Source organism: Cryptococcus neoformans, chromosome 9 (genome assembly GCF_000149245.1).
Source record: "Cryptococcus neoformans var. grubii H99 chromosome 9, complete sequence".
NCBI classification, from domain to species: Eukaryota; Fungi; Basidiomycota; class Tremellomycetes; order Tremellales; family Cryptococcaceae; genus Cryptococcus; species Cryptococcus neoformans.
In genome coordinates this window covers 685,001-700,282 of record NC_026753.1, presented here as the reverse complement: position 1 = coordinate 700,282, position 15,282 = coordinate 685,001, and the positions used below count along the sequence as shown (strand labels likewise).

General features: G+C 49.3%; 7 protein-coding genes; 4 read left to right on the top strand and 3 right to left on the bottom strand.

The window, feature by feature from the left end:
• Positions 1-60: 60 nt before the first annotated feature.
• Positions 61-2,246, top strand: CNAG_04371 (hypothetical protein). Its single transcript, XM_012196377.1, has 5 exons — positions 61-353; positions 450-600; positions 664-854; positions 904-1,348; positions 1,401-2,246. Exons 1-5 carry the CDS (start codon positions 203-205, stop codon positions 2,113-2,115), a joined length of 1,653 nt encoding a protein of 550 aa, XP_012051767.1. The 5' UTR covers positions 61-202; the 3' UTR covers positions 2,116-2,246.
• CNAG_04370 (U3 small nucleolar RNA-associated protein 10) lies at positions 2,198-8,904 on the bottom strand. The gene is made up of 11 exons (XM_012196376.1): positions 8,483-8,904; positions 8,023-8,437; positions 6,876-7,968; positions 6,037-6,825; positions 5,502-5,978; positions 5,186-5,447; positions 4,696-5,134; positions 4,500-4,642; positions 4,189-4,446; positions 3,547-4,131; positions 2,198-3,497 (listed from the first exon to the last, which is right to left on the bottom strand). Exons 1-11 carry the CDS (start codon positions 8,851-8,853, stop codon positions 2,264-2,266), a joined length of 6,066 nt encoding a protein of 2,021 aa, XP_012051766.1. The 5' UTR covers positions 8,854-8,904; the 3' UTR covers positions 2,198-2,263.
• Positions 8,905-9,053: 149 nt separating this feature from the next.
• CNAG_04369 (hypothetical protein) lies at positions 9,054-9,665 on the top strand. XM_012196375.1 has 4 exons: positions 9,054-9,196; positions 9,248-9,275; positions 9,330-9,453; positions 9,505-9,665. Exons 1-4 carry the CDS (start codon positions 9,098-9,100, stop codon positions 9,614-9,616), a joined length of 363 nt encoding a protein of 120 aa, XP_012051765.1. The 5' UTR covers positions 9,054-9,097; the 3' UTR covers positions 9,617-9,665.
• On the bottom strand, positions 9,599-11,183 carry CNAG_04368 (CD2 antigen cytoplasmic tail-binding protein 2). XM_012196374.1 has 3 exons: positions 10,188-11,183; positions 9,866-10,134; positions 9,599-9,815 (listed from the first exon to the last, which is right to left on the bottom strand). Exons 1-3 carry the CDS (start codon positions 11,072-11,074, stop codon positions 9,673-9,675), a joined length of 1,299 nt encoding a protein of 432 aa, XP_012051764.1. The 5' UTR covers positions 11,075-11,183; the 3' UTR covers positions 9,599-9,672.
• A 132-nt stretch (positions 11,184-11,315) lies between these two features.
• CNAG_04367 (hypothetical protein) lies at positions 11,316-12,745 on the top strand. XM_012196373.1 has 2 exons: positions 11,316-11,943; positions 11,992-12,745. Exons 1-2 carry the CDS (start codon positions 11,412-11,414, stop codon positions 12,582-12,584), a joined length of 1,125 nt encoding a protein of 374 aa, XP_012051763.1. The 5' UTR covers positions 11,316-11,411; the 3' UTR covers positions 12,585-12,745.
• CNAG_04366 (hypothetical protein) lies at positions 12,238-13,393 on the bottom strand. XM_012196372.1 has 4 exons: positions 13,322-13,393; positions 13,228-13,275; positions 12,987-13,126; positions 12,238-12,936 (listed from the first exon to the last, which is right to left on the bottom strand). Exons 1-4 carry the CDS (start codon positions 13,359-13,361, stop codon positions 12,895-12,897), a joined length of 270 nt encoding a protein of 89 aa, XP_012051762.1. The 5' UTR covers positions 13,362-13,393; the 3' UTR covers positions 12,238-12,894.
• Positions 13,394-13,550: 157 nt separating this feature from the next.
• Positions 13,551-15,282, top strand: part of CNAG_04365 (ribosome biogenesis protein MAK21) — a 3,902-nt gene continuing 2,170 nt past the window's right edge. The window contains exons 1-5 of the mRNA XM_012196371.1: positions 13,551-13,814; positions 13,869-14,195; positions 14,254-14,657; positions 14,717-14,954; positions 15,000-15,282. The exon at positions 15,000-15,282 is cut by the window's right edge and continues 641 nt beyond it. Of these exons, the coding sequence (XP_012051761.1) occupies positions 13,590-13,814; positions 13,869-14,195; positions 14,254-14,657; positions 14,717-14,954; positions 15,000-15,282 (1,477 nt within the window). The 5' untranslated portion in view covers positions 13,551-13,589. The remainder of the gene's footprint in view (positions 13,815-13,868; positions 14,196-14,253; positions 14,658-14,716; positions 14,955-14,999) is intronic.

Below are 15,282 nucleotides of genomic sequence, written 5' to 3'. Positions count from 1 at the left end.
CTCTTCTTGTTTAGGTGGCAAGTCCCCTGAGACCGGTTTGTCGGGCATCTTCCGAACAATGTCATCCATCATCATCTTACATCTTGCAACTGCATCTTCGTTCATTCTTTTATCTTTCCACCCAATCATAACTCCTCTCTACCAAACATTAAACCCCAGACCATGAGGAATCCTAGATAGAGCCACAGGATAACCCCCAATTATGCAGCTCGGCCGCTACTCTGTCTCCACCCTCCTTCCGCCCCCTATACATTCAATCACCTTCTCTCCGGATGGACGTTTCTTTGCAGTCGCAGCAGAGAAGGGCTACGAGATATGGAAAACCTGGCCTCTAGGTCTGGTTAGACGGAGAGGTTAGTTGAACAGACGTCTCCTTCGTATTGTAATGTCGCCGGTGGCGAGGTTGTGTGGGTGAAAGGGCGCCGAACGATCACTAATTTTGTCCGTAGTCCTCCCTGGAACACTTGCCCTAGCGGTAATTCTTCCGCACGCACCATTATTAGTGCTTCAAGCAGGAGGGGCAGCACCTCTTTATGCACCCAACAAAGTAGTAATTTACAATGACAAGCTTGGGGAGGCTGTTGCGGAAGTCGAGTTCGGGTGCGTCACTATTACTAATGTCTGAAAGCGCAAATAGGCGAACCGCTTATTTCCATCTTTTAGTGAACGGATACGTGGAGTAGTAGCTCGACGAGGAATGATCTGTGTCGCTCTTCTCAGAAAGGTTGTTGCATTTGAGTACGGCTTGAGTTCAGACGATGCCGGCAAGGGTAAAAGCAAAATCATGGACAGGGACAGCGATGGATTCTGGATCAAGAAATTTGGCGAATGGGAAACTGCCAAGAATGAACAAGGTAAGTGGTATGATGAAGCTGACGCGACTGACACTGATGATGTGAAAAGGCCTTATGGCAATGGCCACTGCACCAGGATCGACACTGTTAACCCTCCCAGGCCGTCAGCCTGGCCATGTTCAGCTCGTTCCACTTCACCCATGTCCGTCTTCTTCCTCCCCTGCTTCGCCTACTCGTACATCGGCTACATCTCAGACGACTTTCCGATCCCCAATCATCCTTGCTCATACCCATCCTCTTTCAACATTAGGCATTAGTCCCTCAGGATCTCACATCGTTACCACCTCTGAGCGGGGCACCTTGCTTCGAATATGGGACACATCAAGAGGAAGGCTGGAAAGGGAACTGCGGAGAGGTGTTGATCCAGCTGAGATGTGGGGTGCCATTTTTGAGCGCGATGGGAAGGGTGCAAGGGTAGCAGGATGGAGTGATAAAGGAACAATCCACGTATGGGGAGGCGATGAAAGCAAGACAGGACAAAATGGATCGAGGCCGTAAGTATAAGATATACCAAAGATTACGATTTTACGCTGACCGTTTCTTTAGAGCAACTCCACCAACTGCTTCTTTAACGAACATACTCTCTCGCAACCTCCCATTACCCAAATACTTCTCTTCCATCACATCTACGGCCCAGTATCGTCTTCCTCGCAAAAATCCTCATGCATTCAGTGCAGCTTTGGGGGCTGCTGGCGTACCTTCGATGGCCATGAAAGAGGCTGTGGAATTGGAGGGCGAACGAGGCGAAAGATTTATTGTCGGATGGATCGAAGTAGATGTGGCCGTAGAGCATCATAAAGTGGATGACAAGGACCGGGCCAAAGAAGACACCAAAGCTCAATACCGACCATCATCTAATATGCCGACGATAGGTAGCTTTCCTATTGGCACTCGCGAGGAACGTATGTCATTTGGTTCAGAAGGCACGAGTCGCACAGTGACCCCTTTCCAACGGGTAGAAACACCCACCCCAAGTGGGACTAAGTCCGGTCGAGGACGAGGACGTATGTCTGGAGGTCCCCATGTGAGACTAAAGGGCCACTCTGCTCAGCGAACTTCCTCGCATCCTCCGTCACATAAGCGGATGGAGAAACAAATGCAGCTGATCGCTATCACCTATTCAGGTGATTGGTATCGACTGAAGATTCCTGAAGGTGCAGGACGGGGTGGAGCCTCGTCCGGCGGGGAAGAAGGAAAGACGAGTGCCAAATGTGAATTGGTGGAGTACAGACGACTAGCAGTCGGGGGCGGAGATTGGTAATGATCGCTGCTCATTTTCGAGTTTTTGTTATCATCACAGAATGAACCATCCATACCATGTGTGCAGATAATTGTATTGTTGTATATTTGAGGATACCATTCTATGCATTTTAGTACGAGCTATCATAAACACCTGACAAATATAATAACTACTCGAGATACTCCTTCAAACTACCTGTCACCTTTTCAATCTTGGCCAACACAGCACGAGCCGCAATTTCCACGTCCTTGCTTTCGTCTTCCAACAACTCCGCCAGGAACTCGCTCACAGTTTCTGGCACCAAGCCCACCATCTCCTCTGCCTGAGCTTCCCAAATGGCGCTGAGGGCATCAAGAGCTGCCAACCTCGCCTTCGGGTCGTCAGACCTAGTAGCAAGGCATACTGCAGTGTTGAGACGCCTCAAGACGTTTTCAGCAGTGGTACTGCCTGCAAGATTCGCCAAACAGCTGGAAATGGGGCGAGGGCTCTGGGGAGAAGGAGCAATGGAAAGGAAAAGAGGGACTTGAGCCACAAGCTGAGGAAGGAGCTCAGTCTCCAAGGCGTCAGTCCAGAAAGCGCCAGAGTCGACTTCGAAGGATTTGCCGAGGACATTGAGGAGGAGGGTCCAGAGAGGTTCTGAGCGAACGGAGCCAGACGCGAAGGCGGAAAGGAGCTCTTGAATGTGAGGCAAAAGTGTGCCCATGTAGGGTGAAAGGAGGTTCTTGAATTTGGTAAGAAGGCCCATCATCACATGGAGGAGCACAATCTTCCTTTCAGTCAAACGCCCATCGTCGGCATCCTTGCCCTCAGCCAAGTCAATGACGGCCCAGTCATACAGTCTGATGAACAGCGGCTTGAATGTAGGCTCGTTGAGCTTAGTAACCAACTCGAGGAAAGATCCGATAGCAGACTCTTCAACGTCGTTGACAACCTTTGTATCAACACCCTTGAGTTGCAATCGGTGTCTCAAGTCGAACACATCCAAGAAGAAAGCGAACACAGGCTTAAGCATGTTAGGCAAATCTTCCCTTGCCGCATTCTTCAACGTCAATCTCAACATCTCAAAGAAACCCTTCATTTCATTGTCGCCGCCCTTTTCTTGCACTGTCTTCCAAGCTTCTATGATGACAGGGAAAAGAGACTTTGTGCGAATTTTCTTGGCAAGTGTGGTGAACAAGGAGGAAGAGTTTGTTTCTTCGACCCTTCGATAATCGATGGTGGTGATTAGAACAGCACCGAGCTGCTTGGAGGAAACAAAGGTTGGAATGGTCTCAATGATTGAGGAAAGGGTGACAAAGGCTTGGTTGGTAGCTGTAGCAGCGGATTTGGTAGATTTAATAATGTTGAGGGAGGTGTCCATGATGGACTGGATGAAGGGAATTGTTCGTGCGGCGAGACGTCGACTACGATAGTTTTAACTTTCGGTTATGAAACAGACAAAAATTCACTTACACTAATAGTTCAATCAACAACAATGCAGCAACAATAACGGCACTGTCTTTAACCTTTCCAATACAGCCCACGACGGCAGGTAAAACGCCTGCCAGGGCACCATCCTCTTGAGCAATCGCAGTCTTAGTTACAGACTTGACAGCTTCCAAAGCTGCATTGACAGTCGCTCCCGGTGCGGCGAGCAAGCCGCTGATCCTCTTAAGTATCTCAGCGATAACCTTAGTGCAGCGCAAGCGGACCTCGGACTTTATGAGAGGAAGGCGCTCGGCAAATACACCAAGCGACATGATGATATCTTGTTCTGAGCCGTCGCTAAGCAATTCTGCAGTGACTCCCAAGAAGTTGTCAGCGGAAAGGAGGAGCATGGTGCTGGCGAGAGCCTTATGCAAGTTGGAGGGGATATCAGTAGACGCCATAACGGGCTGGGACGTTGAAGCGGCAAGCACGATGAGCTGGCGAACAGCAGATTGTACAGGGGCTTGAGAACAAGCTTTGCCTCGAAGCTGGCCGAGAAGAGAGGAGAGGAAGGAAAGAAGGTATGTGACCTGGCGAAGGGGCCGATCGGTCGCATCGTTCTCCGAAATACTGTCATTCAAGTCAGCCACTAATCAACTGATCCCTGAAATATCAGCTTGGACGTACGTTTGGCTCAAGAATGCCTCCTTATCGGTTTTGCTGAGGTCACCAATCAACCTGGCCAGCTCCTGCACGATATCGCCAAGCAGTTGGGTCTTCACTGAAACGTCGAAGACTGCGACCAAGTTGGTGGGAAGCTCAAGGACAGTAGACACCGACTCTTTATTCCTGCCGGACTTAGTAGTCGCGCGGTCAACAAGAAGCATGCAAACGGGGGCGAGGTAGTCAGAAGCACCGAGAGATTTGACAAGGTGGATGAAGAAACTGTGAAAGATGTGTGAGCTACAGACCTTAAAGAACTACAGTAAACAACGTACGGAAGGGTGCGGTGTCGGGGCAGACGGCCAGCCATGTCGGTGAAGATACTCAAGAAAGTTAGCGACTTGGTATAGAGCTCCAAGCTGTTCTGCGCCTTCTCCTTGAGAGACTCCGTCATGACAGGGACGATCCTTGAAACGGTCTATAATAACTTTCAGTAAGGTACCTTGAAGACATTCATCACTGGACGCTCACCTTTTCGACCACACCGAACGTGTACGCATCATCTCTTTGAAAGTCGCTTGCGCCCATGAAGGTAAAGATGGGCATGACGTTATGCAGTACGGCGTCAGGGATTAGCCTAGCCAACTCGGACGCAACAAGTAACGCCCGCTGCGCAGTTCGAGGGTTGGTAGAGGCTCTTATGACCTTGATGATCACCTCGATACCGACGTGCGCCCTCTGGATCTCCTGGGCGTCGGTAATCCTTTCAACCAAAGCAAGAATAGCTCCGAGGACTTCCTGTTCAAGATAATCAATACCTTCCTTGACGATGAGCCGTTTGGCGAGGAGAGCAGAAAGGATAGACATGAGAGATGCAACAAGAGGGGCACTGGCGGGAATGGAAGGCCAGTTGCGAGAATCAACGAAGGTGGTGAGTTCATGAACCGTTTGCGTAGGCCTGTCTTCATCTCTGCATCGACGGTCAACACAAAATGTAAGGAGTACTGAGAACCGCACGTACCCAGCATCATGCCTCTGCCTCTTCCTATTAACGCTCGTCTCCAAAGGATCAGACAAATGCCCAATCAACTCAATGAGAATTCCCGGCTGGATGTCAAGCTTCTCGAGCACTTTGACGGTATTAAGAGCATCGTCGGTAGGGAGAGCATGGATACACTGGATAAGGACAGTGATGTACTCAATCTGCTGGTGAGGTGTAAGAGCGGAGAATACTCCGCCAACCATGGCTTTGAAAGAGAGGGTTCGAAGTTTGGCGATGAAACCTTCACAGCAGTGTTAGTCAGACTGAATTGCATGGAGTGATGTTAAATACTTACGAGACGACTTTGAGGCATCCAGCAAGTTGAGAAGGAATTCCCAACCTTCTCCACCTGCTTCACCAAGAACGCTTACGCTCTGCACCCTCAAGCTGCCCATCAGAGCTTGCAAGTACAGAGCTTGCTGTTCGTCAGGCGTGCTGCTCAACCAGATACTTTCCTCGGACTTATCATCAAAGAGGCTGGCGAGAAGAGGAATGGCGCTTCGCAAGATAGAAGTGTCGTGCACATCAGAGAGGAGGGATAAGAGAACAAGACGAGGGTAAATAGCTCGATAAGAAGCGATATGGGACATGAGGAATCCAATAATTGCTCGACGGTGAGCTGACTCTTTTCTGTTCTTACCAGACTGCATGTTGAGCACCTCGGTGTGGAAGGCTTTCAACCTCAGAGGGTCGATAACAAACTCTTCAGCGACCTCGAGGAGCGTTTCAATGTATTTCTTTCTGTCAATTGACTTGAGGAGTTGAGTCATCTCTGTACAATGAATTAGTTATGCTTTCTCACAGTGACGGATGTACGAAAAAAAGCTTACCCGATCGGTCACCGTAAATAGTATCCAAAGCGTAAACATCACCCATTCCCTCACCACCCTCTACGCTTCTTAAAACGTCAACCGCCACCCGTCTCACACCCTTATCACTATCCTGCAAAGCAATCAAAATCTGAGGCAGGACCACTTGGAAATCCACGGGTTGACCTTGCGCAGCGGGGCTGGTAGGAAGGGTAGCATAGGCATGGATGAAGGCAAGGGCATGCTTGAGCGCGGAAATTCGCAAAGGGGAGGGGGACATGGAAGAAGTCCAGATAGAGGAGAAGAACAAAAGGGCTTCTTCGCCCAGCTGGGTAAGAAGAGAGCGGAGAAGAGACTGGGCAACATTAGCAGGAAGAATGGCAGTGTTGGCCCAAAGGTAGATTTGCTGGGCAAATGTCTTGTAAGAAGCATCCTTCGCTTTGCTCTCTCCGGACAACCAGACGATCTGGCCATTAGGCTTGATAACCTTGCTCATAACTGCCAAGATGCTGACAGTTGCTCGCAGAGTTGTGCGGGTCTCCTCAGGCTTCTTGTAGACGCTTTCCATGTACTCAGTGTTGACGTTCTCATCCGCGTGCTTGAGATCCCTCAAGGAATGACCAGTCAATCGAGGAGAGAGGTACTTGAGAATAGAGAGAGAAATCGAAAGCTGACGGGGACTACGGAGGGTAAGGACAAGAGAATGGAGGATCAAGAAAGCAAGGAGGCGTGCAGAAGAAGTAGTAGAGTCGAGCTGGGCAATGAGAAAAGATACATCATCCTCAAAAGTGGATGAGGCCATGGTAGCCTCTGTAAAGTTGTCAGCGGTGGGCCAGCACAAACGAAGAATTTTCGCTTACCAGCCAAAGCCTTGGCAATGACCAAATTCCCCTTTTGCGCACCCTTCATACCCTCTTCCCTTGCCTTGCCGATCTCAGGGCCAATTTTGCTCAACTTGTCCAACTTCCTGAATCCACCGTTGAGCAGCTTCAATGCTTGGCCCTTAGTAAGAGGTTGGCGTTTTTCGGTGGAGAGGAAAATGGGGAAAAGGAGGGACTCGTAAATTTGTTTTCCAACCTCAGGATGCGAAGCGAGAAGATGTTGAGAAATGAAATCGAGATGAAGCCCAATAATATGAGAGATAGGGGAAACTGCCCAGAAAACAGGTCTGACACCGGCGATGTACTTTTCGACAGGCAACATCTCCAATAACGCCTTGGGTTCCTCATAGAGCGCGTTGACAACATTTTCATCGACATCACTCAATCTTGCTTCAAGGGCAGTAATGGAGCTCTCAATCTCTTCGCCCTTCTTGGCCATCTCGATGACCGACTTGACACCAGTCACTCGAATAGAGATATCGGCAGCGTACACATCAAGAAAAGCAACCTCCCCCGAGGGTTTTTGCACAAGACCGTGATCGACAGGGTGAGCATCAATTTCTAAAGATGCAGAAGCTTGGAGGAATGCAGTATCCACGATTGAAGGATGGCGTTCTCGCAAATTGGTAAGGAGTGACTTGCAGGCAGCCTTGACTCCCTGGGAATCGGTAGATGAACCAAGCTGCAAAAGGTTTGTACAGGCAAGCTCTGTAACAGAAGTAGGAAGAGATTCGTGTTCAAGTACAGTAGCGAGGGCCTTGACGTGCAAGTCGGGCTTCTCGAGCATACTCTTAACCACGATGTTGAGCGCCTTTTCGAACCTATACTTGTCCATGGCGGCAACAAGGATTTCACCCAGCTGGCTGATCTTGGCCAAATTCTCAGTGGCATGCTCGCCAAGACCAAGGGGCCAAATGTGACGGTCGTTGAGAATCACAAGAAGAGTGAGCATACGCTGAGAAGGATTGGAACCGGTACCGGGTGTAAGAAGCGAAGAGGCGATGGCGAGGAAAGGCTCGTCGGCAAGAGGCACTATGCGAGTGAGGAGAACAAGAGGAGGATAAACGGCAGCCTGCGAATAAAAGATTAGAATCTCAATCCTGTACCGATACCAGATGTTACCTACATTCACGTCTTCGCCTGCCTTGGGAGTTTCAAGCAGGGTCACAAAACTCTCCACGAGTTGCTTCACAACGCCCTCGTTGGCACCCTTTCCATGTCTAGCACCTTCCAATAAGTCAACCATGGTAGCGGTCCAAAAGGTGAGCAAAGCGTGGTGCACGGTCCCCTCCTTTACCGCTTGTTGGACCATGGAGGCGATATCACCAAGGAGGACAAGGGACTTGTCTTTGGCAGGTGAAATAGAGGTGACGATGTATGAACGGGGAACAGGCTGAGCATTCTTGACGAGAGGGGCAAATGTAGCGTAGTAAGGTGATCTTTTTGGGATAGTAAGGATGGCGAGAATACGAGGGAAGTTGGGGGCTTCGTGGTAGGGTAAGAAGGCTCGAAGAACCTCGTCGGCGTTCATCTCGTGCACCCTAGATTGGTCAGCCTGAGTAAATGCAGCTCAGAGAGCAACACACCTGAATCTTCTGACTAGCCATTCGATACACTTTCCGCCAGCCATAAGCCTGATCCATTTACCTAATCTTCTTAAACATCTTCCCAGCGTCCTGTCTAAATTATCGTTCTCCTCCTTGCTCAACACCATCCTGTCCGTCCTTTTTGCAGCTTCACTGAACAGCTCATCTTCAAATTCTTCCATCTCAGGGTCCAAAGAGAGAAGTTCGTCAAAACCAGACTGGGCGAGATCGAAGATAGAGTCGATGTCATGAGAAGAGGCGACATCTGGGGGGAAGAGGTAAGATTTGCCGGAAGGGGCCCCGTAGGCTGATGTAAGCCTTGCTGCATCAAGAGAGGCGATGCTCTGGAGTTGCTGGGCGAGGGAGGACATGGTTTGCCCGAGTGGTATTCCCTCTATTTTATAATTTCTAGCTGAACGAGGACTTGTAGCAATTTTGAAAAAAAAAAATCAGAGCTGCAGCTGCAGGTTAACTAACGAGTTCCTGGACCAGCGGAGATCAACCCAACTCCGTACACGTCACTACTTATTTGGCTCATCATCTCCCCCCCCTTCCACCAATCGATTCTTCCATGCATAGAACATCCCTATAGAAGCTGAACCACAAGGCATCACCATGTCGGAAGCTACCATTATCCACCCTGTTGAAGAGGAACAAACAAAGCCCCAAGAGGAGCCCGGCTTCGTCGGTTTACTCGTCAAGTCTGTCTTTGAGGTGCGAACACTCAACGGCCAGCTATGACAAAATCACTGACGCTTTATATAGCCTGGTGCGAATCGTGCTGTGGTTATGGGTACGAAGTTTGCTCTATAGGGCATCATCGTAAGGCCATAGCTGACCACATTAGCAATGAACGGGTGTTTCTTCCTCCTCATCCTTACGCTTTTCGCTCTCGCTTTCTTGACTCAATGGAACAAGCACGTCCTTCTTTTGCTTGCTGTCACTTTACTACTCTGGGGATCTATGGCTTGGTACGTCCAGACCACTGTATCGACAGATAAGAACTAATAACATGTACGTAGGTTCATCTTGGAGCTTACTCGTGTACAAAGCCGACCGAATAATATGCCCCCGCCCATTGACCTTGACGCTTTAGAAGATAAACCTGCAGACGAGTCGAAGAAGGAAAAGTAATCATGTCATCACATGCAAATAGATCATGCATTGCTATAAAATACATTTGATCATATTCACTCCCCAACGACCTCTGTCCAAGGACCCCATGGCCCAGGCTCACCGCCGTTCGGCACCAATCTCAACTCGACGTTCTCACATGAAGGCCCAAAGAAACCTGTAGAACGCCACCCCCGCAACTGTAGTAATGAGAATGGCCCTAACGCAATTACGTCAGAGGACATTTACATTAATTCAGTCGCGACTTACCAAACACTTCACGCTCAACGGGGCGTTGACCTTCCGGCAAGTTTTTAACATAGGTCATGGAGAACCTGTACTGAAACTGTCTGTTATCCACCACCGGTTGAGGCGGAGGAGCTGCTCGAGGTGGGTTATGAGCTCCGTCCGTGGGGGCGGGTAACATTCTTTGGATCGATTCCCGTGATAGAGAGTATACATCAAGATGGCCAATGGTAGTAAGGCCTGATACAATGTTGGAAAGGTTTGTGAAAGGATTAGAGGTGTGAATAGAGTCGCTATAAATGGTAGACATTGGCGAGCTGATCAACGCAAGGAATGATGGGCTTACGTTTGTTCCTCTTGGGTTGCCATTAAAGCTTTCCTTTCCTTTTGCCTTTCAGCCCAGCTTTTCTTCTTTGAGCCAGCCTCCCTCTTCTTTCGCTCATCTTCCACTTGCTTGCCCAGACGCTGAAGTGCCTCAAGCACGGTTTCTCCTCTCTCCATAAGCCCTAGCGCAGCTTGCAGTAACTCCTGCTCCTTTTTCTCCTTCTCCTCTCCTCCTCCAGTTTCTTTCGCTTGCCTTTCCTCCTCAAGCCTTTGCTGCTCCCGATGAGCTCTTCGCGCTTTCTTGATTTCTTCCTTATCAACATCGCTTAACCAAACATCGTACTTGTCGTTCGGGTCTTCGTCATTGGCGACATATGTCTCTCCACCGGCAGTGAATCTTCCTTCAGCCAGCTCGTTCTTCATGTTGAATGGTGTGATATCGATACCCATATCTCCATCTAGCCCAGCCTTCACCTCTTCAGTCTCCGAATCGCTATCATCCTTTACTTGTGAAGGCTTGTCAAATTCTTGCCCCTCAATGTCTTCCAGGCTCATAAACTCCTTCTCCTTGCCCTTCCCCTTGACCTTCTCCTTGTCCTCATCGACATCGTCGGCGAACATGTCTACATCATCTTCATCGCCGCCTTTGGCCCCCGGCCGTCGGGATGGCACAACACCCTCTTCATCTCCACTTGAGTCAGAAGCGTAACCACCAGCATCTCTTAATCCCCTTCGGGCCTTTTGACGGGTAGCGGCGGCGTTCGACTCGAAATCATCATTGAGATACGCGTCATCTTCCTCGAAAGAAGCCGGGGTGCCGCTGGGGGAGATGGAGTGAGCTGTATGACTAGGAGCGAACCGGGTTCGTTTTTGGTCCGGCATAGAAGACGGGGCGGCACGCTTGGACATGACGATTGATGGTCGAAGTAATATGGTATGAAGATTGGTGAAAGAGCCTGAGAGATACTCTACAGCTGGGTGAGAGCAATGAATGGGGAGAACGGAGCAGTCACATCATCTTGGAAGCGGCCTTTGTATAGGTTGTAATGGACATTTAATCCCGCTTAGCTGTTTCCCCATGACGTGGAAGTTTTGGCAGCAGCTTTTGTTTATCCAGCCAGGCACCAGCAGATTTCTCAAATCACCCTCACGAGGCCCGGTACGATTCGGAAACACTTACATTACATTACATGAGTATACAAGAGACGCCACTGTATAAACAAAATCGGAAGCCCATACCACCACCATGCCCAAACTGAAAGCAGCACTCGCCTCTCAGCAACATTCTGCTGCCAAACTCGCCGCTAGAAAACGGGCTCAAGCAGCCGAAGACGCAAAGCGCGCAAGTATCAAGGCCAGTGTTGACGGTGTCAAAAAGGGCAAGAAGCGAGCCAAGGCGGCTGCACCAAAGGGGGCCGACGAGGTTAAGTCAGAAGGACTTGAGCAAACTACGAAGAATAAAGGCAAGGCAAAGCCCCCAACGATCCCGTTCGACAAGCAAGATACCGTCCTTCTTCTGGGCGAGGCAAACTTCTCATTTTCTCTCTCTCTGCTTCGTGAACCGCATAGCCTTCCAGCGCATCAAATTCTCGCCACAGCCTACGATAGCGAAAAGGTCACATTGGAAAAGTACCCCGATGCGGCGGAAAACATCCGACTGTTAAAAGAAGAGGGGGTGCGAGTTGAGTTTGGCGTCGACGCCGGTGCTTTGGAGAAGTGCAAGGCGGTCGGGAAAGGTAGAAGATGGAGTAGAGTGATATTCAACTTCCCCCATGTCGGTAAGTGAGCTATTTATCTACCAATATTAAGATACTCATCATCCACAGGCGCTGGTATAACTGACCAAGACCGAAACATCCTTACCAACCAACATATGCTGCTCAAGTTTTTCTGCTCTATTGAACCACTTCTTACCGAGGGTCCGACCCACATGCCTTTACCACAACGTTCATCCTCAAAAAGGAATGGCAAAGACAAGCAAAAGAGGAAGCAAAAGAAACCATCTTCAGATGATGAGGCTGCTCCTGAAGCTGAAGAGGAAGATGAGGACTTCTTTTTCAACGATGATCCCACCTTTACCAACCCGAAGATCATTGCTCCTAAAGAGTTCACTCCTCCCAAACGAGCCGGTACGGTACTTATCACTCTCCTTTCCTGCCCTCCCTATACTCTGTGGTGTCTCCCACAACTTGCGGCGCGACCACCTCCCATATGCCCTGGAACCAACCTCACTCAACCTCGATACACACTCTTGAGGTCGTTTGAGTTTAGACCTGAAATCTACGAGGGATATGCGCATAGACGAACTATTGGGTGGAAGGAGGGGTTGAGTAAGAGTGAGAATGAGGAAATTCTTGGGAGGAAGGGTATGCCTAGAACGTATGAGTTTGTTAGGACCACCAACACGAAGGGTGACTAGTATATGTCTGTATTCAACATATGTGTTTGATTTCTGCTAGATGGTTCGGTCGCGGTGAATAGAAGTAATGAGCAAATCACATATGCTGTGCACGGGTCGCATAATATCATTCGCTTCGGACCATATCATTTGTTCTTTTGTAGCATACAGGGCCGCCAAACTTCTTGTTTTCTCCGGACGAATCCATCATGGAGACGTGTCAGCAGTCGAACACATGCGTGTAGTGGTTCCGCTTGGATACGAAAGTGTTGAGACTAGTTCTGTCGATACAAGCATATGAGTACATCCCAACGACATCGTGGGTCCTTTTCTATAACTGCACTCCTCGAGGATATCGCTTATGTACCGCCATCTACGAGCAAACGTCAGTATTCCCACGGCCTACGTTGTGTTTTCTCATACCTGGACACCACAGAACGCCACAAAGATTGCGTAGATCACAGCGGCAGCATAACAAGTAGATGCCACCAGATCGGGGTCTACGGGGTCATTGACTGAGCCTGTGAGAACCTCGACGCGACGAGAGAAGAGTGAACCGAGGGCTACGACGCATTGATTTAGTATATAATGATCCTCCGATATCATTACCAACACTCAATAATAAAAACCACCATGCTCTGAATGAATGTGACAAGTGACGTACCCAGAAGAATGATAATGCCGAATATGGAGAAGACGGTACAGCAGGAGGCTGGAAAGAGTCAGCACAAGTAATTCTGAATGTTTGATGAGCTCACCGAGTCCCTGTGAGACCACAGGTCTTATGTTGACGGGCATTATTTGTCGTTGTGCGGTATACCGTCTCTAAAAGGATTGATATAGGGGTTGACTTTCCTCCATTCATGCTCCCTGCGCCAGGACTAGATCCGGCGGCCATGTCCGATATCTTATTTATTTTTGTATTTTTCAATTTTTTATCCGGCCCCTCGGCCTGCTGAAGATTTCTGGTCCACCCGTAAGTATACATCTACATAGTAGAATTGCTCAGCCAGCACTCAGTTAAAAATGCCAAAGAGGGGCAGCAAATCTACAAAGCTCCATAAGGGCCTTGTCAACAAGCAACCTGCGTCTCCAGAAAAGCAGATAAAGGAGAGAAAGAATATCAGCGATGCCTTAAGACAAGCGGTCATTGATCTTGGAGGAGATGAGGAGGATTTGGACTTGATTGACGGCGTAGATGACGACGATGAGGCTCCTACCCAAAAAAAGACTGAAAAGTCTACCGATGAGGTAAGCATCTGAATTACCAGTTTCTCCCTATATGCTAATAGATAATGTTTACAGAAGTCGTTGAAAAAGGAGTTAGGTGACTTTATGAAGGGTTTGGACTTCGGCAGTGTAGAGGTCGCCGCGGTGGAGTCTAGCGAAGAGGTCGACGAAGAAAGTGATGACGAGGATGAAGGCGCCGGAGAGTCTGGCGAGGAGGAGGAAACAAGCGAAGAAGACGAAGAGGAAGTTGAGGAGGGCGACGATAACGAGGAAGAGTCAGAAGAGGAAGTTATCCTTAAGGCAGGAGTGCCGGCAAAGGAAAACGCTGCTCCAAAGTCTACCAAGGAAAATTCCAAATCTGATTCCACTGTTTCCAAGGACGCTGACAGTTCCAGTGGCACGGTACGTTTCGAAATCCAAAATTTCAAGAGTCTGTCGAATGAATATTAATTATCTTCAGAACGTGCCTGCCTCTACCTCATGGCCCTCCCTCGTCCCCCCTCTTCCTCCGGTCACTTCTCTCCCCAAGCTTCACTCACACGATCTTAATAATCTTCGTCAAAAGGCTTCCAACCTTCTTGCCAACCTTCCTCCTCTTTCTCGGGCATCCTCCTCCTCCGATCAGGCGTTCATCTCCCAAATTCTTCAGTCCGGTACCCACCAAGATAAGCTTTCCGCTCTCGTTTTGATTGTCCGAGAAAGTCCACTCCATGCAATCAAGGAACTTGATAAGCTTAGGGGGATGGCGGGTTGGAAGGAAGATGGTATTGGAGGCGGCGGTAACAAGGACCAACGTGTGGCTGTGATGAAGGCCTTGGCCGACTGGTGGGTTGGTGGTGGTGGTAAAGAACAGGGCAAGCTCAAGTAAGTGTTCTGTCATATGACTTGATGTGAATTTAATCGTGGATTTAATCGTGGTGCAGGTACTTTGCCGATCAGCCTCTTCTGGCCCATCCTCAGTTGACTGACCGACACCTTCTCATGTACGCTTTCGAGGATTACCTCAAGAAATGGTTCTTCAACATGTTGCAAGTGTTGGAAGTCCTCTCCCATGACACTCTTCCTTTCGTCCGAACTCAGGCTTTGCATATCATCTTCAGATTATTGGCTGGTAACGCTGAGCAGGAGCAAAACTTGTTGCGTTTGGGTGTCAACAAGCTCGTGAGTAGTTTAATGTCATTCTCTGGCTTAGCTAACGCACAATAGGGTGACATTGACCGTCCTGTGGCTTCCAAGGCCTCTCACCACATTCTTACTCTTCTCCAAGCCCATCCTGCCATGAAAGCCGTTGTTGCCCGAGAAGTATCCGCCCTCGTTCTTAGACCTTCTGGCGCCGTCGGCTCCGCTGCCCCTTCTACCCACATCAAGTTCGACGACGATAAAGGCAAGAAAGCCGCTCCCGCAGCTAAGGCCGAGGCTGTTGGCCACGGCCGATACTATGGATTAATTACCCTCAACCAAATGACTTTGACCAGGAAGGACCAGGATG

Coding starts and splice junctions, on each gene's coding strand:
- CNAG_04367 (XM_012196373.1), top strand. CDS start 11,412: ATGCCCAAACTGAAAGCAGCACTCGCCTCTCAGCAACATTCTGCTGCC. Junction 11,944..11,991: donor ATTCAACTTCCCCCATGTCG/GTAAGTGAGCTA, acceptor CATCATCCACAG/GCGCTGGTATAACTGACCAA.
- CNAG_04368 (XM_012196374.1), bottom strand. CDS start 11,074: ATGTCCAAGCGTGCCGCCCCGTCTTCTATGCCGGACCAAAAACGAACC. Junction 10,135..10,187: donor GCAACCCAAGAGGAACAAAC/GTAAGCCCATCA, acceptor TACCATTTATAG/CGACTCTATTCACACCTCTA. Junction 9,816..9,865: donor CGTTGAGCGTGAAGTGTTTG/GTAAGTCGCGAC, acceptor TAATTGCGTTAG/GGCCATTCTCATTACTACAG.
- CNAG_04366 (XM_012196372.1), bottom strand. CDS start 13,361: ATGCCCGTCAACATAAGACCTGTGGTCTCACAGGGACTCG. Junction 13,276..13,321: donor TGTGGTCTCACAGGGACTCG/GTGAGCTCATCA, acceptor GACTCTTTCCAG/CCTCCTGCTGTACCGTCTTC. Junction 12,937..12,986: donor TGGCGTTCTGTGGTGTCCAG/GTATGAGAAAAC, acceptor GTTTGCTCGTAG/ATGGCGGTACATAAGCGATA.
- CNAG_04370 (XM_012196376.1), bottom strand. CDS start 8,853: ATGTCCTCCCTCGCCCAGCAACTCCAGAGCATCGCCTCTCTTGATGCA. Junction 5,448..5,501: donor GGATGCCTCAAAGTCGTCTC/GTAAGTATTTAA, acceptor ACTGCTGTGAAG/GTTTCATCGCCAAACTTCGA. Junction 3,498..3,546: donor TTGTTGATTGAACTATTAGT/GTAAGTGAATTT, acceptor AAACTATCGTAG/TCGACGTCTCGCCGCACGAA.
- CNAG_04369 (XM_012196375.1), top strand. CDS start 9,098: ATGTCGGAAGCTACCATTATCCACCCTGTTGAAGAGGAACAAACAAAG. Junction 9,197..9,247: donor TCGTCAAGTCTGTCTTTGAG/GTGCGAACACTC, acceptor CGCTTTATATAG/CCTGGTGCGAATCGTGCTGT. Junction 9,276..9,329: donor GAATCGTGCTGTGGTTATGG/GTACGAAGTTTG, acceptor TGACCACATTAG/CAATGAACGGGTGTTTCTTC.
- CNAG_04371 (XM_012196377.1), top strand. CDS start 203: ATGCAGCTCGGCCGCTACTCTGTCTCCACCCTCCTTCCGCCCCCTATA. Junction 601..663: donor GTTGCGGAAGTCGAGTTCGG/GTGCGTCACTAT, acceptor TCCATCTTTTAG/TGAACGGATACGTGGAGTAG. Junction 855..903: donor AACTGCCAAGAATGAACAAG/GTAAGTGGTATG, acceptor TGATGTGAAAAG/GCCTTATGGCAATGGCCACT.